Here is a 17,441-nt window from a genome sequence, read left to right on the forward strand (position 1 = left end):
AGGTTAGAACCATTTCACTGGCTGGTTCTTCTGACTCTGTTTCTTCACTGTAATAGGGTGATAGGGTTGTCGTGGGGATCAAATGGAATCCCACACATGTGTTAAGCAGGTGTCACACTGTGCCTAGTAAGTACTCAATAATGTTAGCTGTCATGGTCGTCTTTGCAGAGACCTCCTACCCAACGCCCGCCCTTTCTGCTTCTCTTTCAACCCCTGGCCACACTTGCTCCCTTCCATGTGGTACACATCAAGGTCTGCCTTGCTGGCAGCCAAGATCAACGTTCATCTGCTGTTGCTGCCCAGCAGAGAATGGGACCCCTTACTGGGACTTACCCCTGAGTCCTCTGTGTCTGACTTCCTCACTCACTGGCTGTCTGACCTTGGCCAATCACTACTTCTTTGTGTGTTGATCCCCCTGCTGAGACACAGACAGGCAGCAGCTCACAGCCCCCACACGCACCACTTATGTTACTGTGACCCAGGAGGGTCCCCTGGCCCAGTCACTGGAAGGGGTTACAGGTTGACATGGAGGAAAGTCAGCTGACTGTCCCCAGAATGTGGAACATCTGGGGCATGAGTTAGCTGGGTGATCATCGTGCCTGCCCGCACCTGTGGCTGTGTAGGAAGGTATGCATGCAGGCTGGGTGCTGACATTGGGGAGACTCAAGGACGATGATGTAGAAATAGCCCTTCTTGGGGCTCTGGGAGCTGCCACTCCATGTCATTCTCCCCCATTCTCCATTCCTCTCTGGGGTTTCTTCCAGTGACTCCTCCTTCCTCCCTGTCCTTCCCACCTCCTTCTCCCTCTCGGCGTCTCTGAGTAGCTCCCGCTCTGCCATCCCCTTTTGTAATCTTGGCTGTCTTATGGGGTGCCTTCTCTCTCCTCTCTGAAGAATGGAGATCTGTCTGTCTCGGTGTCAGTTCCTTGGAATTCCTTCCTTCCTTCCTTTATCCCATCCCTTCCTGACTTCCTTGTAGCTATGCTTTCCTAGGTATTCTGGCCCCTTCTGCTGCCCAGACCTCTATTACTCTGCATGGGTGTGTCTAGGCTGCTTCTAGCTCCTGGTCTCCTGGCTCGCTCCCATTCAGCCCTCCCACTCCGCCAGCATCTTCCCTTCCCTTCTCCATGTCCTCGAAGCTCCTTGATCCTCCACCGCCCCAACTGCCCTGACCGGCCCTGACCCAGGAAGTGTTTGTGACGAGTGCTACCACTCACTGCCTCCACACACCCTCATCCCTGTGGGTTGAGAAAGGGGTCAGTCCGGGGGCCCTGGGACTGGCAGCCTCGCTTCCTAATTAGCAGGAGGTAATTGCCTGGAAGAAAAAAAAACCATTTAGAATGAGACTCCAAGACTCCAGCTTAAAGCTGAGCCAGCTGGTGGCCTCTGGGGAGCAGGAAGAAGGAAAGCAGCCCGGGTCAGGGCCTTAGAAAGCCTGGTAGCCCCTAGGATTTTCCAGCCTTGTGTACCCAGGACCCCAGCCTTGAACAAGTGGGAAATACGAACTATGCTGGCAGGCCCACTGCCTTCAACTGAGTTCTGTGAGGTCAGAGCCAGGTCATTCCTGCCTGCCTGCCCTCACCCCTCAGTATCACCAGGCTCAGTTCAGCCAGCGGCTATGACAACACTTAGTAAGGCTACACGTATTGCCAAGTGCTAGGCACCACCGTCTCATCCATATGGCTCTCAACTGAGAGGGGAGGGTGATGGGAGGAGAGAATGGTCTTGCAGATACCCGAGGGATGGTGAGGCCTCGGGAACATGGGAAGACAGCTGAAGTTTAAGGGTGGAGGTAGGGTCTCCCAAGCCAATCTTCATGTCTGCATCACTCGGAGGGCTCACTCCAGCTCTCTGATCCTCACTTTCTTCATTCGTAAGAGGCTGAATATGGTGCTTCCTCTGGTGGGTGTTTGTAAGGCTGAAGGAGATGATGTTTGCAGAACTCTTAGCATGGTGCTTAGTATGTAACAAGTGCTCAATGATGGCTCTGCTATAATTAAAGTAAATTAGCTTCACTCCTTCCCTGAATTCCGAGAATCTGTGGTTCAGGATTGTCTTTGGTGTTTTTATGTTTGCTCTGAGGTAGGGTCTCAGGTATCCCAAATTGGCCTCCTGATCCGCCTGCCTCCGCATCCTGAGTGCAGGACTGCAGGTGTGCACCATTATTCCCAGTTTATGATGTGCTGGGAATCAAACCTAGGACCTAGTGCATATTAGGTAAGCCCTCTACCTGCCGAGCCCTGTTGCTAGCCCCTGATCCCTGCCTTTTGTTTTGGGTGACTGGGGGTAGTTTCTTTGGCCAGTCAGGCTAATGTAGATCTGTAGAATCGCCAAGCACAACTGCTTCGTTGAGAGGCCTCTCACCTGTAGAACAGGACTGTCTCATGGGTGTGGCCTCCTCTCCAAGCTCCTCACTTCTTTCTCGGGAAGACCTGTGAGAAGGTTCTTATTTGGGTGGCTGTTGGGGATGGAGCCTCTGCCCCGGAGGGAAGCAAATCATAGGGGTTGTCTGGCCTGGCAGTGGGAGGAAAGGTTGGTCTTTGTCAAGTCAACACCACCCACCACCTGGACGAGGAATCAGCACTTCGCTTGGTGCAGTCCTGGTCGTCTGTTCAGTCTGCCCTGTGACCCGAGCAGCCAGGCGCCCAACCAGGCTAGGACAAGGACGGACGAGTTGGAGCGTGCATGTGTTGGGCAATGATGCAAGCTCAGAGTGCCAGATTGCCCTAGAGCAGTGAGGGGGCGGCGGGGGCCAGGCCTTCTGGCGCTCCCTCCCGGCGCACCCTGCCCCACCACTGGGGACCTTCTGTGCTCCTGCTCTGGGTGCAGTTCCAAGCCTGCCACCAGGAGGCAGTGTGGCAGACTGCCTAGAGGGAAGAGGGTGTGGTAGTTACTTGAGCGGAGAGACTTGTAACTCGCTGGGACCCCACCGTCTAAAGAAAAGGAGCTCTGGAGGTCTTCTGGCGGCTTCAGCTGGGGGTTGGTCAGGAAGGGACCGGCCGAGGGAGAGAGAGCTATACAGTTACTGCGCTGTAATTGTGAGAAGGTTCCAGGCTCGAGTCCTTCTCTATAGGAGCAAAGGGGAGGTCACAGTTCCGGGTCTGAGGACTGTTCAGCACCAAGGACAGGGATAGCCGGGCCCACATCTGTTTCAGCACCACGGGCAGCAGTGAAACACTTGGTGGCTAAGTCCTCCTAATCACTTAACCCTGTGACAGATACCTTGTAATATAGTGAAATAGCAGACAAGAGGGACACCCTAAGATCTAGCCACAAGGCTGAGGACAGAGAGCGGAGTGAGCAGCCCAAGGTCACACAACGGAGGAGTGGCAGAACTGGATTCAGATCCCTACCAGTGTCTCTCCATCCTTCTTGCCCGTATCTGGGGTCCCTCTCTAGTTACCTCTTACCTTCTTAAACATCTCTGGAAGCGGCTTCCCATAATCTTGCATCTTCAAGAGCCCTTGAGCTGGCAAAGATTAAGTGTACTCTCCTCCCCCACCCCAAACCCTGGCTGAGTACTTGAAATCAGGGATGGATGAGTCCTCACTCATGTGGCCTTTGTGAGTCCGAGCCTCAGGTGGGAGGAAGTCAGAGAAGGACAGGTGCCCTTCCTGGCCCATAAGGAAGCCTGTAGCCTGGGGAGGTGGAGTTGAGTCATCAGGATGAGGAACTGTGCAGTGCTCTGAGATCCTCCAATGAGATACAACACAGTGTTCCAACCCGGCTTCTGTGCTGCCGTGTATTATTAATAACAATAAGATGCTGATTTAGGCCAAGGCACAACAATGCATTATTCATAGGAGTAACTAGTGGTCAAGGCTTGTACTTAATCATCACACATCTCTGATCCTGCCCCCGCTCCACACTCCTGCCGAAGAGGCCCTTCATGTGAGCTCCTCCTTTCTTGGGTTCCTGCTGCTCTGATGGATGTGATCGTTTTCATGGCTACCTAGGCAGCTCATCAGCTTTGGGAACAAGGTGGGCAGGGAGAGCTGCAGGTTCCTGGATAACTTGGCCAGATACCCTGCATGGAGCTGCCACTTGAACCTGTCCATCCTGAACAGCCTTGATCCTGATGACTTCTGGCCTTAGCAGATCTTTGTAGTCTACAGATAGCCTATCTCCCTCCTCTTAAGGCAGAAGACCAGCACTCAAAGCTAGCCCAGGCCAGGGACTGCGGGACGGGAGGGTGACTGTGATGTGAGGAGGAGGTGCCTGGGCAGAAGATGCCCCCATGACCTCCGTTAAGTGTGATAATGGATGTGAAACCTTCGGTAAACTGTCCAGCATTTCACAAACTGTTCCGCACAGTACAAATGTGAGCCATTATTCCCTAGGCCATGATGATGTCTGCTGCAAGAGACATAGCAGAAATAGGGAAGGCGTGGATAAGATCCTGTCGCTTGCCAGGCCTCACCCCCTGATGAGGAGTCTGAGTGCTTGTGGATCCTGATATGTCCCTATCCAATTCTTGCTGGACCTGCTTTTGGCCCATCCGGGTAATCCTTCATTCGCTGTTTACTCACTTGGCATCTCCTCTGAATTCTAAACCGTATGCATGCAGCCGGCCGGCCGGCCTCTGCGGCCCCTGCCAGCATGTTCTCCCTGGCTCACTCACACATTATCTGCTTTTAGTAAGTCAAGGTTGAGGAAGCTTGCTTGTGTTGAGCCCCTATTTTGAGCTGCTTGTAACTTTCCAAAACACTTCCCCTCGGGCCTCCTCTTGTTCTTGCCCCAGGTGAGGCCCAAGGTATTGTGGGCTCCTGCACTGCTCTCTGAAGGACATTCAGAGACCATGTCCAGAGGGCATGGGAGAGGGCCAAGACCCAGCTTTCCTTGGAAAGGCATGCTGGGCTCTCCCCTCCTTTTTCCTTTCCTCTTTTCCCTCCTATCTCATTTTCTCTTTGCCTTGCAAGAGGAGAGCTGCCAGGCTCCAAGGTGGCTGGCCTGGAAGGAGGAGTTTCAGAGTGAAGAGAGGGCAGAGAAGTCTACCGACTGCCAAGCAGCAGAGCTTTGCCTGCCTGCCTGGGTTCAGGGCTTGGCTCGGTGGTTCTGTCTTCCTTTCTCACCACTTCCTGGCTTTCTGGTGTGTACTGGGCTGGAGAAAGAAGGGAGGGGGTGCAAGCACCACAAATGTAATGTTCCCATGTCCACATTACCTACCCCGGGCTGGTAGGCTCTGTTCACTTGTAAATGCGCCCCACCCACCCACACCCACCCCCCACAATGTCCATGTGCTCAACATGCACTCGGAGGGGGCTTCCTGTGGAAAGCCATGACTCCTGCTTTCACTGCCTTCCACCTTGAACGTCATCCTGGGGGCTGAGGGAAGCGCTGCATAGTGCAGAATCAGGTGGGAGGCGGCATGCTCAGGATGGGAAGGTGCTGGCAGACATAGACCCAACCACCCCTGCAGTACTCCTCTCTCTCTCTCTCTCTCTCTCTCTCTCTCTCTCTCTCTCTCTCTCTCTCTGTGTGTGTGTGTGTGTGTGTGTGTGTGTGTGTGTGTGTGTGTTGGGGGGATAGTGGCTGTACCCTAATCAGTACCAATGATGGAGTCCTGGGCACACCCTCAGGCTACTCTCTGTTCTTTCCACTCCCAGCTAGCCCAGCTCCAACATCTGGCCCCCAGCTTCTTCTGGGACTCTTAAGCAGGCTGAATCTCTATCAACTGAGGGTGCTTTATCAAGCTGGCATCTGGGGGAAGACCCCTAGGCAACATATGCCAGAGGAGTGTCTGAAGTGCTGGGGAAACTCAGTCCTGGCTCCTTCTGGGCAGTTCTTGAAGAAGAGCCCTGTCTTAGTTTAGGGTTTCTATTGTTGTGATAAATTACCATGACCAAGAGCAACTTGGGGAGGAAAGGGTTTATTTTATCTCACACAGTTCATCATTGAAAGAAGTCAGGGCAGGAACTAAAGACAAGAACCTGGAGGCAGAAGTCATGGAGGGACACTGCTTACTGGCTTGCTCCTTATATAGGTTCCCTCTTCTTAATGACTCTATCTATGTCAAGTTGGCAATAAATAAATGAAGGAAGGAAGGAAGGAAGGAAGGAAGGAAGGAAGGAAGGAAGGAAGGAAGGAAGGACTAGCTAGGACAAACCCTTTCGGACTTCTTTATCTAGTGTTCACTCAGTCTCTTTCTTTTCCCTCTAGCCATTGAGTGATTTAAGACACAGTACTCCTAGAGGACAGCAGAGGAGAGCCATGGGACATAGGTCCTGAAGACCTCAAGTCCCATCCTGGTTTTACATCTCTCTTGCTGTGTGCTCCTGGGCAGGCTCTGAATCCTTCTGACCCTAGGTTTCCTTCACTGGGCATAAGAGACTTACTTTCATTTGAGTGTGGTGGCCCCACACCTTTAGTCCCAGCACTCAGGAAGCAGAAGCAGGCAATCTCTGTGAGTTCGAGGGCAGCCTGGTCTACACATTGCATTCTAGTACTAGGGATATCTAGTGAGACCCTGTCTCACCTACCCCCTTCTCCCCGCAAAAGAGATTTACTTTCAAAGAAGTGCTGAGGAGTATGAACCTGACTTGGTGCTATCAATGATTATGGCTGAAAGTACTTGGTAAGGAGATCAATGGCATACACATTGGGGATACAGAAGGAGCCACCAGGAAAGGGGACAGTCCAGGTTGAAAGTGATGGAAAGTAGTAGACATAGGCAGTATCCATGTCACCATCCATGAGTACAAATGTGAGTGCATTTTGAGGGGACAAGCTTGTGTATAGATTTCTAGTGGGCCCAGTGGCCTCCCTATGAGGGCTACATGAGCCAGGAAGACAGAGCATTACCCCCCTGGCCCTGGTTGAGGGAACTGATCTATGCCTAAGAAAAGAGAATGAGACAGAAAGTCAGTTAGTTCAAGCTTGGAGGAAGAAGACACTGCTGTGTCCTTGGGGAGGGCTTCCTGAAGGAAGTAGGATTTCTTGGAACTGGATGATTTCATGCATTTATTTAGCAATTGTCTCTTGCAGCCTCTCTATGGATGTTTGACTGCAAAGATCATGGACCTGGAGTCTCATTCCTCCAGGTGCTCCAATGTGGAAAGGATATAGACAGCTAATTATGAATCCCAAACGGTGAACTGTCATAGTTCTGGTACATAAATAGGCCTATGGAAGGCAATGAAGACCATCTTTGGTCAAGTGCCTTGAAGAAGACTGTGAGGAATTGCCATCCAGTCAACTTGACACAAACCTAGACAAATCTAGGAAGAGGTAATCTTACTTGAGAAAATGCCTCCATCCAGATTGCCTGTAGGCAAGTTGATAGAGCATTTTCTTGATTAATGATTGATGTGTGAGGGCCCCGTCCACTGTGGGTGGTACCACCCCTGGACAGATGGTCCTTGGTGTATAAGAAAACACACTGAGCAAGCCAGGAGGAGTAAGCCTGTAAGCAGCACTCCTCCAAGGCTTCTGCTTCACTTTCTGACTCCAGTTTCCTGCCCTGCTTGAGTTCTTGCCCTGACTTCTCTCAATGATGGAGTAGTACCTGAAAGTGTAAGATGAAATCAACCCTTTCCTCCCCAAGTTGCTTTTGGTCACAGTCTTTATCACAGCAATGGAAACCTAACTAAGACACCGTGCAGAGCCACCTAGGCATAAAATGCCTGGCCTGGGTGTGCATGGGAAGGAGTGACATAGGTGTGGCTGGGCAGTACCATAGAGCATGTCTTGTGACTTGGTTCCACCCAGAGGGAGGCCACACTCAAGGGCCTTTGATTATCCGGACCTCTGCTTCGTCCCCTGTCAGTGGCGAAAACTAAATAGCTCAAGGCTCTAGAGATGGTTTGCAGAAACTATCTGGTGTTGTATCTGCGACACTGGGTGACCCCAGTGGGTGTTGGCTGTCACTTAGTCCTGACAGCTGTATACCAGGAGGTCACCAACTGGAAGAGAGAGCAGTGAGACCCACCCACCCTGGGCCTTGCTTGGGTTATACAGATGGCCAGTGAGGGGGCTGGGGCTTGAACCCAGGTCATGAGCTTCCAAAAAGCCTACTGTGCCTATTCTGCTTCACCTCGAAAGGAAAGAGGGATGCAATATGTGAGTAGGACAAATGAAGTCTAACTCATTCAGGAAGTACCTGAAAAGCCCAGGCTTCATGAGGGATGGAGTGGACTGTACATCTGCTCATGGTCCTGGCCATGGGCATGCATGCATATGTGTGTGTAAGCATGAATATCTGTGTTAGGGGTGAGTCTCCATGTCACGTGTCCCTGAGAGGGCTGCGGAGTCTGTATCTGTGTTCTTTGTACATATACCTGCCCTCCCCTTACCAGGCTGCCAGTGAGCTTGCCCTCAGAAGTCCATTGCTTCTCAAGCAGCTTCCCCAGGGCATCCAGCAGCCTGCGGTCCTGTTTGATTCTGTTCATCCATAAATCATGGCTTGCTGAGGAGATGAGAGGCGGTGGAAGCAAAGCCTTACCAGCCTGAACCGGGTCTACAGTTCACACCTGAGGCCTAGCTTGGCTTCCAGCTGTTACCCCTACCCCACACCCCCATGTCCCAGCTCTTCCCCTTCCATTCCAGAAACAGTCACTGATGCCTGCCATAGTTAAGCTCCTAGAGGGCCACTTCCATGGGTAGGGGTGGATAAGCATGCACAGAACCCGGTAAAATGTTGATCCTTGGCCTCTGCTGTCCTGGGGAGAAATGAGAGTGGACCAGTTCGGTGTTTCATTCACTTCTCAGTGAGCCCAGCTCGCTGCCCCAGATATCTCTGGTCCAGGGCACAATGCAGTAATGTTATGATAATAGCTAGCGTTTATTGCTTAGTCTGTGTCAGGCACTGTGCTAAGCACATTGTATGTGCTAATTCCTCTTAGTCTCCCAGTAGTCCAAGGAAAACGGTGCTATTATTAGTCCTCGCTTACAGGTAGAGAAACCAAGGCATGCAGGGATTAAGTCACGTGGCTCGGAAGAGTCTGAGCCAGAATTTGAGCCCAGAAGTCTGGTTCTAGAGCCACAGCACTTAGCCATTACACTCTAAAGGCACAGTGTAATGCTGAAGCAGAAGACATCCATTCTCATTGGACTGACTAAGGGCTTCTCCATGGAGGGGTTTTCATCAGGGTCTGGGGAAGGAATAAACAGGGTCCTGGTTCAGAATGGGCATGTATGCCTCTCTGTGTGTGTGTGTGTGTGTGTGTGTGTGTGTGTGTGTGTGTGTGTAAGAGAGAGGCTCTGAGACTGTCATTAACGCCTCTCCCATCTCTTCTCTTCTATCTTGTTTGGGTGACAAATGAGATGACATATGCAGGCATTGAACATTCAACAAATATTTACTGAGCACGTCTTTGTGTGTCACCAAGGATACTGGAGTGAGTGAAGCGTTGACAGCCTGTGTCTTCACAGGTCCTGAAGTGTGGTACACAGTGGGTGCTTAATAAATGGCAGCCTCCCCGGGCTATTCTTACTCCCAGAGGCCTGGGAGTCTTTCTCTTTCATTCTTCCAACAAGTATTTATTGAGCACTTGCTATATCCCAGGTTCCATCCTCCATGATGGAATAGTGTTATCTAAGGAACTGATCTCTGCCCCCATGGAGCTGACCTGCTAGAGAGTTCTATGTATTGGCATTGGGCCCCCTTCAGAATGGGCCACCTCCTTGGTTCTCCTTTCTTTGAGGTTTGCTTGAGGGTGGTATGGGCAGGACAGGACTCTGATCATGAATGCTGAGTTCCCATGTGATGACATGCCCAGCACGGGCCTGGGCAGAGGGGGCAGCAGTATGCCTGAGCTCACCCTCCCTTCCTGGACACCCCCTACAATTGGTCCAGCAGGCTGGTTCTGCTTAGTTCCTAGTTTGCCCTGCCTCCCAGATCTCCCAATGTCATCTGTCTGCCCTTGTCTGTGTCTCACCCCTGGGGACCCAGGATGTCTCTTCTGCCCAAGGAGAGGTCGTGGAACTCCGCCCTGGGCAAAGGCTGACGAGGGCTGCAACATTTCCTTTCCTCAAATGTTAATGTGCTGACGATAAGGGGACTTGAAACCATGTATGTCATCCGAGGAAGGGATAGAAGAGCTGGGCGGCTTTGCCTGGAGAAGACTTGAAGGGGACATGAGAACTGTCGGCAGGGATTCGGAGGCCTGTCATGTGGCAGAGCTGCCCGAGGGCAGGCTGAGGACTGCGGCTGCGGGTTCCAGGGAGATAGATTGGGCTCAGCACAAGCTACAGCAGCCTCCTCAATGGTGTCTGCAGGAGAGCTAGCCTCCTGCAGAAACAGCTCCTTGTCACCACCAGGGCTGTCCAGAGGGGATCATGCATCATGGGGCCTTGACTCTGTGACTTCCAAGGTCCCTTGCAGCCCAGGGACACAATGACTCCATCCTCCAGGAATGGCTCCTTCTGGCTGGCAGGCGAGAACACGTTTGTGCCCCTTGATGGTAACAGCACTGGAGGGCATGCTGGCCAAGGACATCTTGTCACTTTTATTCCCAACATCAGTGAGATTTGTAATGGCAAGCATTTGTTACACCCTGTCTTCAAGGGCGTGCAAAGGATGCTGAGGGGCTGAAGGATCTTGTGGGGGAGGAGTCAGCTCCTCGAAAGATAATAGCATCCACACTGCAGGAGACCCTAGAGCCAACGTTCCAGAAGGATTCAACTTTGCTCAGCATCTCCTTCTTCAAATGTAATTTTCTTCAAAAGCCTGAGATGTGAAGCCAAGGGAAATGATGCTGATTTGATTGGAGAGGGCTTCAGCCTTCTCTACTCAGAATCTACCTCCGCAGCCCCCAAGAGAGCCCAGGGAACCCTAGGTGTTCCAAAGAGTACACTTTGAGAACCACCAACCAATATCCAGGGCAAAGGATATGGACCCTGAAACAGACTGCCTGGGCTTGAACCTCAGTTCTCATCCACTGCTGAGTGACTGAACATGGTATCACAGCCCCTTAGGCCTCAGTTACCCTGTCTGTAAAATGAAACTAACTCATATTCTTTACCTTACTGTTGTCATGAGGATGAAGTTGTCCCTATAGGTGAGATACCTGGAACTCTGGCCTCATCCTCTGAGCTAGGAAGGGTCGGTTCTTTCTCATATGTGACAACCATGTCCCAGACATCAAGGGCTTGTCCGTGGCCATAGGGCAGGACCAGATCAGAGCTCATAGTTGCTGCACAGAAAGCTAGCAGGAATTGGGCTGGGGGGGGGGGGGGTCCCTGTGATTAGGAGTGATCACCTGGCTGGCAGGTAGTGGGCTCGTGAAGGCTGTGTAAGGGTGGAGTTTCCTGGGAGGTCTAGGAAGTTGATTTGGCCCAAAGAGCATTCTAGAAAGAATGGGTAATAAATAGGGTGCTGCGATGACGGTGGGAAGGCGTCTAGGGGCCCTGAGAGCTGAGAATGACCAGCCAGCTCTCCTCTATGAGGCATCTATGCAGGAGAGACCCAGAGGAGAAGAGAGGCAGAAGCTAAAACCACAGGAACCAGGGCCAGACAGATACCGTCAACTCTTAATTACCACAATCACTGGCACCGAGAAGCCCATGCAGGCTCCTCTGTAAATAAACTGCATCTTCTTGATTTAGGACACATCCCAGTGCACACATATTTAGAGCTCATATATGCTCCTTGTTGCTTTTTCTCCGCTCACTCCCCCACATGGTCATTTTTGGTCCAGGTTTTGTGTTCTGTACATTTGTTTTGGGCGAATGTTTACAACCCCCTGTGAGGAAGACAGGGGAGGCTGTTAAATCTGCATTTCCAGAGGAAAGAACTGAGTGCTCATATGACTTATTCAGAGCCACAGAGTTAGGAAACAGGATCTGTGCAGAGACCTGGGGCTTTCCTCCCACAGTGGGTCTCCACCCCTAAAACATGAGACCATAGAATGCTTACAATGGAAGCTTCAGGTGGCTCTTGTGAGCTTCTGGGACCTTACAAATAATGCTGAGGAGGCTGGAGCCTACAGGGATGAGAAGGCTGGAAGCCAGCCAAGGGGCTTAGGCTGGAGCTGACAGAAGAGGGCTTCCAGCACAAGCCAAGTTGAGTTAATGTGGGCAGAAGATCCCAGAGATTCCCTTTTGATTACACATGTCATTGTTGAGTCTTGGCCAAGCCCTTAAGAGAATCTGAAGGTGCTTAGAAGGCAGATGGCCTTTGGGCCTGTTTGCTGTTCAGAATTGAGTGTGGCATGTGGAAGCACAGGAAGGCCACACAGAAGAAGCAGTGGCTCTTCTTGAGTCGTCGATGGACCTAAGGGGCATCAGTGTGCCCTCTCCCTTTGAAAGGGGTACTGTTTAGAGAATGGTAGTGTCTAAGCAGCGTGTTTCTACCATTTGTACTGATGAAGAAGCCGAGGCAGTGAGCAGGGAGTACTTCCCAGGTTCAGGCAGAAAAGGCAGAGCTGGTAGCGGAAAGTGCCAGAAAAAAAAGGGGGGAAAGGATTGCTTGTTCTGGGGCCTCTGGGTTGGAGAGTGGCCCTGGTCCATACTGCTCTGACTGTGCGTGTCCTCCTCAGGGGCGCCCACCCGCGATGTCCTGCTGGTGTCTGCCATCATCACCGTCAGCCTTAGCGTCACTATCGTCCTCTGCGGCCTGTGCCACTGGTGTCAGCGCAAATTGGTGAGGCTCCTTGTGGGGAGACCATTTGGGGCTGGGCCTGACCCTGCACCTTGCCATTCTGCAATCGCTGACTTCTGAATTCTGTGGAGTGCCTAAGCAGATGACCTGTCTGCCGACGGTCAGGGACAGGTGCACAGAACTTCGCACACGAGCTTACACATCCTCACCCACTTCCTTTGCTTGGGTCTTGGTCCTATACATCTTTTTACACCCGGAGGCACATACATGGGGCACATTCGTAAAGCACTACATTGGCGAGCGGATGTGCTCACATGCTCCACCTCACGCATAAAGAACTGCAGATACACACGCACAGACTGAGAATTGAGGCCCTTGGAACCCCGGCTCGTCTCACTCCCCTTTCCCTCCCCACGCCCCCAGCGGGCGTGGCCAATCCACATAGCCTTCTGACCAATGAGAAGGCGCCGCCCGCCCCCCCCCCCCCCCAGCCGCCTGCCCATCCATCCTGATTCTCCTGGTTTGTACAAGCACAAACGGCTTCTTTTCATTTTTAACGAGGGCTGGGGAATTAACGAGCGGGATTAGGCTATCAATAAGTAACGAGACTGTCAGGAGGGACATTCATCACCCGAGGGCGCCGGGAGGGAGAGCCGTGAGCCACCCCGTTCCGCCAGCACTCTGCAGCTAGGCAAGTGCTGCTGTTCCCGCAGGACCCCCTTTCCGGGGCCCTTCAGCTTGAGTCCCACCTCCCACCCTGCCCATTAGCGCAGTGAGAATTGTAAGGGATACAGGAAGTGATCTCAATAGAGGTCCAGAGATGTCCCAGGTGCAGGCAGGGATCAGACACCCCTGCACCCCTCATGCCCACCTCCGGCTCAAAATGGGATGATTGGAGCAGCATACTCAGAGGACCATAAGGACAAGCTGAAAGCTGACTCACAGGCCCTGAGTGGGTAGAGGCCCCACTCCCATGTAGGAAGAGAAGGGGAAGGACCTGAGGAAAGAGTTTGAGGTCCTGGTGAAAGAAACTATAGGGAGAACCTAAGAAGCTGATAACCCAGCATGGCTCCTTCAAGAAGGCAAATTTGTTTACTGGGTGAGCTCTCCACCCTAGGGTATTGATTGGCAGCTCCCACCCGTGTGGAGGAACCACAAGCTCAGCTCCCTGTGTGAGTGTGACCTATCCCCTGTTGTGGGCAGGAATGTAAGCTAACTGCCCTCTGTTGTCCCTTGGTCCACTGTAACTGTCTCAAAAATTTCAAGGGAGGTACTCTAGGGAGCTGGGCTTCATGCCCTGAGTACCAGTGTCTTCCTAGACCATGGAAGTGGCTGTTCTGCATACACCAAAGCCTGGTGTGTGCTTTGTTGCCTTGTAGGACCAGTTAGACAGTTCCTGCCTGTAAGTGTTTGAAGGCGGAGGAAGAAAGTTGTATGAGCTAGTGACTCGTGTGTGTGTGTGTGTGTGTGTGTGTGTGTGTGTGTGTGTACATTCTGCTGAGCAGTGGGATGTGTATCGTTTTCTCAGATCCTGTGTAGCTGAGGTCTGCCCCATGTCCCAGTCTTCCCTGCATGTGCACTATGGCACTTGGAGTGTGTTTGTGTATGTGTGTGAAGACACCCTTCCCAAGACCAGAGTACAAACGGCCTTACCCACTAGCACTCATCTCTGGTGGGAATAGAGCATGGGACAGGTTTGTTTGTAGTTGGGGACTTCTGAGTGCACTGGGCATTTGGGAGGTTCTGAACCAGCAACCTCTCTGGCCTCCAGCCAGGAACCTTCCCAGGACTGTGGTCTGGAACTCTGGGAAGGTCCCTGGACTTGCTTTTCATAGAACATTACTTTCTCACCACCACCACCCCCACATCACCCCAAGCTCCTGACACTATGGATCCCAGATGACAGGACCTCCTTTACCCAAGCTATTTCCTTGGTCTTTAGAAAGAGCTTAAAATGCTATCCTCACAGACAGCAGCTGGGCTCTCCTTGCCTTCCTGTGCCCTCAGCCTCAGTGACATGATACCTTGACAGCCTAGATCCCATTTCCAAACATTAATAACTTCCCTAATCTTCAGCTGGCTTTTTCCAAATCATGCTGGCAAGTCCCCTCCCTGACAAGTAGGCAAGTGCCATTGAATTCCTCTCAAGCCACCCAATATCTCTGGAACCTCACCTAGGTTTTCTGTTAATTTGAGTTGTCCTATGAAATCCTCACTGCCCGGCCCTATCCTGCTCTGGGTCCTGTACCACACAGCACCCTGGCTCCTGCTGCAGTTAGTCACTGCAGCCAGCAGGAAAGGTTCTCTGAGCTGCAGATGGGAGGCAATCGGAAGCTCTCCCCAGTGCCCTGGGCCATCAAGATCACCAACCCCAGCCCTGCCTGGCCTTGAGGAAGGGGCAGCTGGACATTCTTGGAAGAGGGTGCTAGCCAGGGCAAGCTCTCTTGCAAATACCTGAAAGAAAGAGGAGAAGGTGGATGGAGTCCCAAAGTTTCCCTCAGAAGGGCCCTGTACTGCCCAGATGCTGGGGAATAGTGGGGCTCTGGCCCCTGCCTAAGGTCCTTCCAAAAATAGCCCTCGGTGACCACAGCATGGCCCCACCCCAGTGGTCTCATTCAATGTTGGGAACTGTTTGAGATTTGAACCCCTAAGTAATGAATAATGAGAAGGACCAGAGAAATGTGCAGGAGGGTGGTTCTGTGGGCCTGAAGGACCTGGCATCTCTGTATTTGGGTTTGATGATTTGAACTCAGGGAAACAGCTTGAGGCCTGAGCCCCAGTGTGGATGGGGAAATAAGACAGCATTTCCAGTTGGTACTGTGAACGACCTGTAGGTGCCAGGTGTCACTCTAGGCGCTAGAGAGTGAGCAGACTTGCCTTTGTGTGGCTTTGTGCCAGGATAGAGGAGCTGACATAAATAGAGAAAGTGATGCTGTCTGGTACCAGGAACCCCTTCTCCATTGGACCCATCTGGTGACATCAAACTCTTCCAGGAGGGAGGAAAGAGAGGTCAGAGAGGGTAGAAGGCTTGGCCAGGGTGATATGGGGCACTGGTGGCCCTGCCAGGGCCAAATCAAGGTACCCTGAGATACAGAGGTGCTGCAGGTAAAATAGAGGGAGAGCTCTGCACTCCACATATTCCTGGGAGCTTTGCTGCAGTTTCCCCCAGATTCCCGTGGTCAGCAAGGGGCTGCAGCTGGTGGGGGCATGTGGGAACACGGCTGTGGCAGCTTTTATTCTGTATTTGGAAGAATGGTATAATTGACTGTTGTGGCTGTGGTGTTGGTGCACATGAGGGAATGTTGAAGCATGCATGTGCATGCTTGCATGCATGTGTGTCTGTGTGTCTGGGTTTGTCTGTCCCCACTCAGCTAGGCCAGGGCCAGTTAGTACCCAATGATAAAAGGGTCTGCAGGGCAGACCTGGCCCCTGTTCAGCCTGCATCTTCAAACTGCCTGCACCAACCTGGTGCCTGGCCCGGGCCTGAGGCCCATGGGGTGTTCGTGAGGATGCTTGGTGGCAGCCAGGAATGTTAATGGGGCCGGGCTCTGCATGAGCTAAATTTAGAAACCCAAACCGAGAAGGTGAATGGTGCTCACCTTCCCAGCAGCAGGCCTGGTCCTTGCCATTCTTCCTCACACTGGTGGACCCAGGATGCCCATCCCAGCCCTGCTTCTTTTCTGCTCACACTGGGCTAAGCAACTCTGGGGCCTGCCCAGGGGCCAGGCAGCTTTGGAGCCCCCCAGGGTCAGGATGTACTCCCCCTTCCCAAAATTATCTCTTACAAAGACTTTGTCCCTGCCTCCTAGCCCTAGGGTATGAGGACCCCAGTGAGCCCCCAGGCAATGTCCAGCTACCCTGGCAGGTCCAGGCACGTGGCCTCCTCCCCACCCCCGCCACTCACGTCATTAGCCACTGCCAACCTTGCCCTGCAGGATGCCGCCCCCACCATCTGGGGGTGGTGACGTGGACATTGTGACGTGGCCAGGCGCCTGAGAGCCGTCTGTCCACGGCAGAGGGAACTGTGTTTCTGGGAGCTGGGCCAGAGGCCCAGGAGACAGGCAGACAGAATGGCCTGATACCTGAGGGTCAGGCATAAAGGATTGCTTGTGGGCAGAGGCAGGTCCTAGATCCCCCAGGGTACCCAGCCATGGGACAGCTACCCCACAATGACAACAATCCCTCACACTGACTCTGAACTTTGTTGATAATATAAATTTTAGTCTCTCTCCTTTCCTCTGGAGCCCCTGTTCTGGGGAGATGGGGAATGTCCAAATCTCTCCCCACAAGAAGTAACCCTGATATTGTCTCCACAGGGCAAACGCTACAAGAACTCCTTGGAGACGGTGGGCACGCCAGACTCGGGGCGTGGTCGCAGTGAGAAGAAAGCCATCAAGTAGGTGCCAGGCTGCCAGTTTGGGGGGTACACAGATAGCCCAAATGGGAGAAGCCCCTTCTCCCAGTACTCAGACCTGGCCACACACATATCTAGTATCTCCCTCATTCCCTGAGGCCATGCCCATGCCCACCTTCTTGGTCTCAGATCCATGAATAGCCCCAGGGCACCCCTTTTTCTGCTTATGCCCAGACCCTGAGGTTCTGGAGACTGCAGCCTCCTTAAGGCTGCCTCTCACCCACAGCCCTGTATGTGCCATACTGATTCTTTCATCCAGCACTTAATGTCACACACACTGTCCCTAATCCCCCCTCCCCCAGGCAGGCCCATGGACCCTTCAGTCTCCTCCCTGAGACCCTACTTATGGGCTTGGAACCCCCTCTCAATAGGCTGGGTTTCTTTTCTCACTCTCCACGCATGCTCCCAGGGCAACCTGGAAAGGGTGGCAGACAAATCATAAGGACCCTGCTGGCCTCAGGGCTGAGCCCCGGGGAATCGATCTCTCTTT

General features: G+C 52.6%; 1 protein-coding gene across 1 annotated transcript in view; it reads left to right on the top strand.

Moving 5' to 3' along the window:
• Syt7 (synaptotagmin 7) overlaps nt 1-17,441 on the top strand; it is a 47,862-nt gene that overhangs the window by 10,836 nt on the left and 19,585 nt on the right. The window contains exons 2-3 of the mRNA XM_036178171.1: nt 12,476-12,579; nt 16,854-16,933. Of these exons, the coding sequence (XP_036034064.1) occupies nt 12,476-12,579; nt 16,854-16,933 (184 nt within the window). The remainder of the gene's footprint in view (nt 1-12,475; nt 12,580-16,853; nt 16,934-17,441) is intronic.

The sequence above is a fragment of the Onychomys torridus genome, chromosome 1 (assembly GCF_903995425.1).
Source record: "Onychomys torridus chromosome 1, mOncTor1.1, whole genome shotgun sequence".
Taxonomy (NCBI): domain Eukaryota; kingdom Metazoa; phylum Chordata; class Mammalia; order Rodentia; family Cricetidae; genus Onychomys; species Onychomys torridus.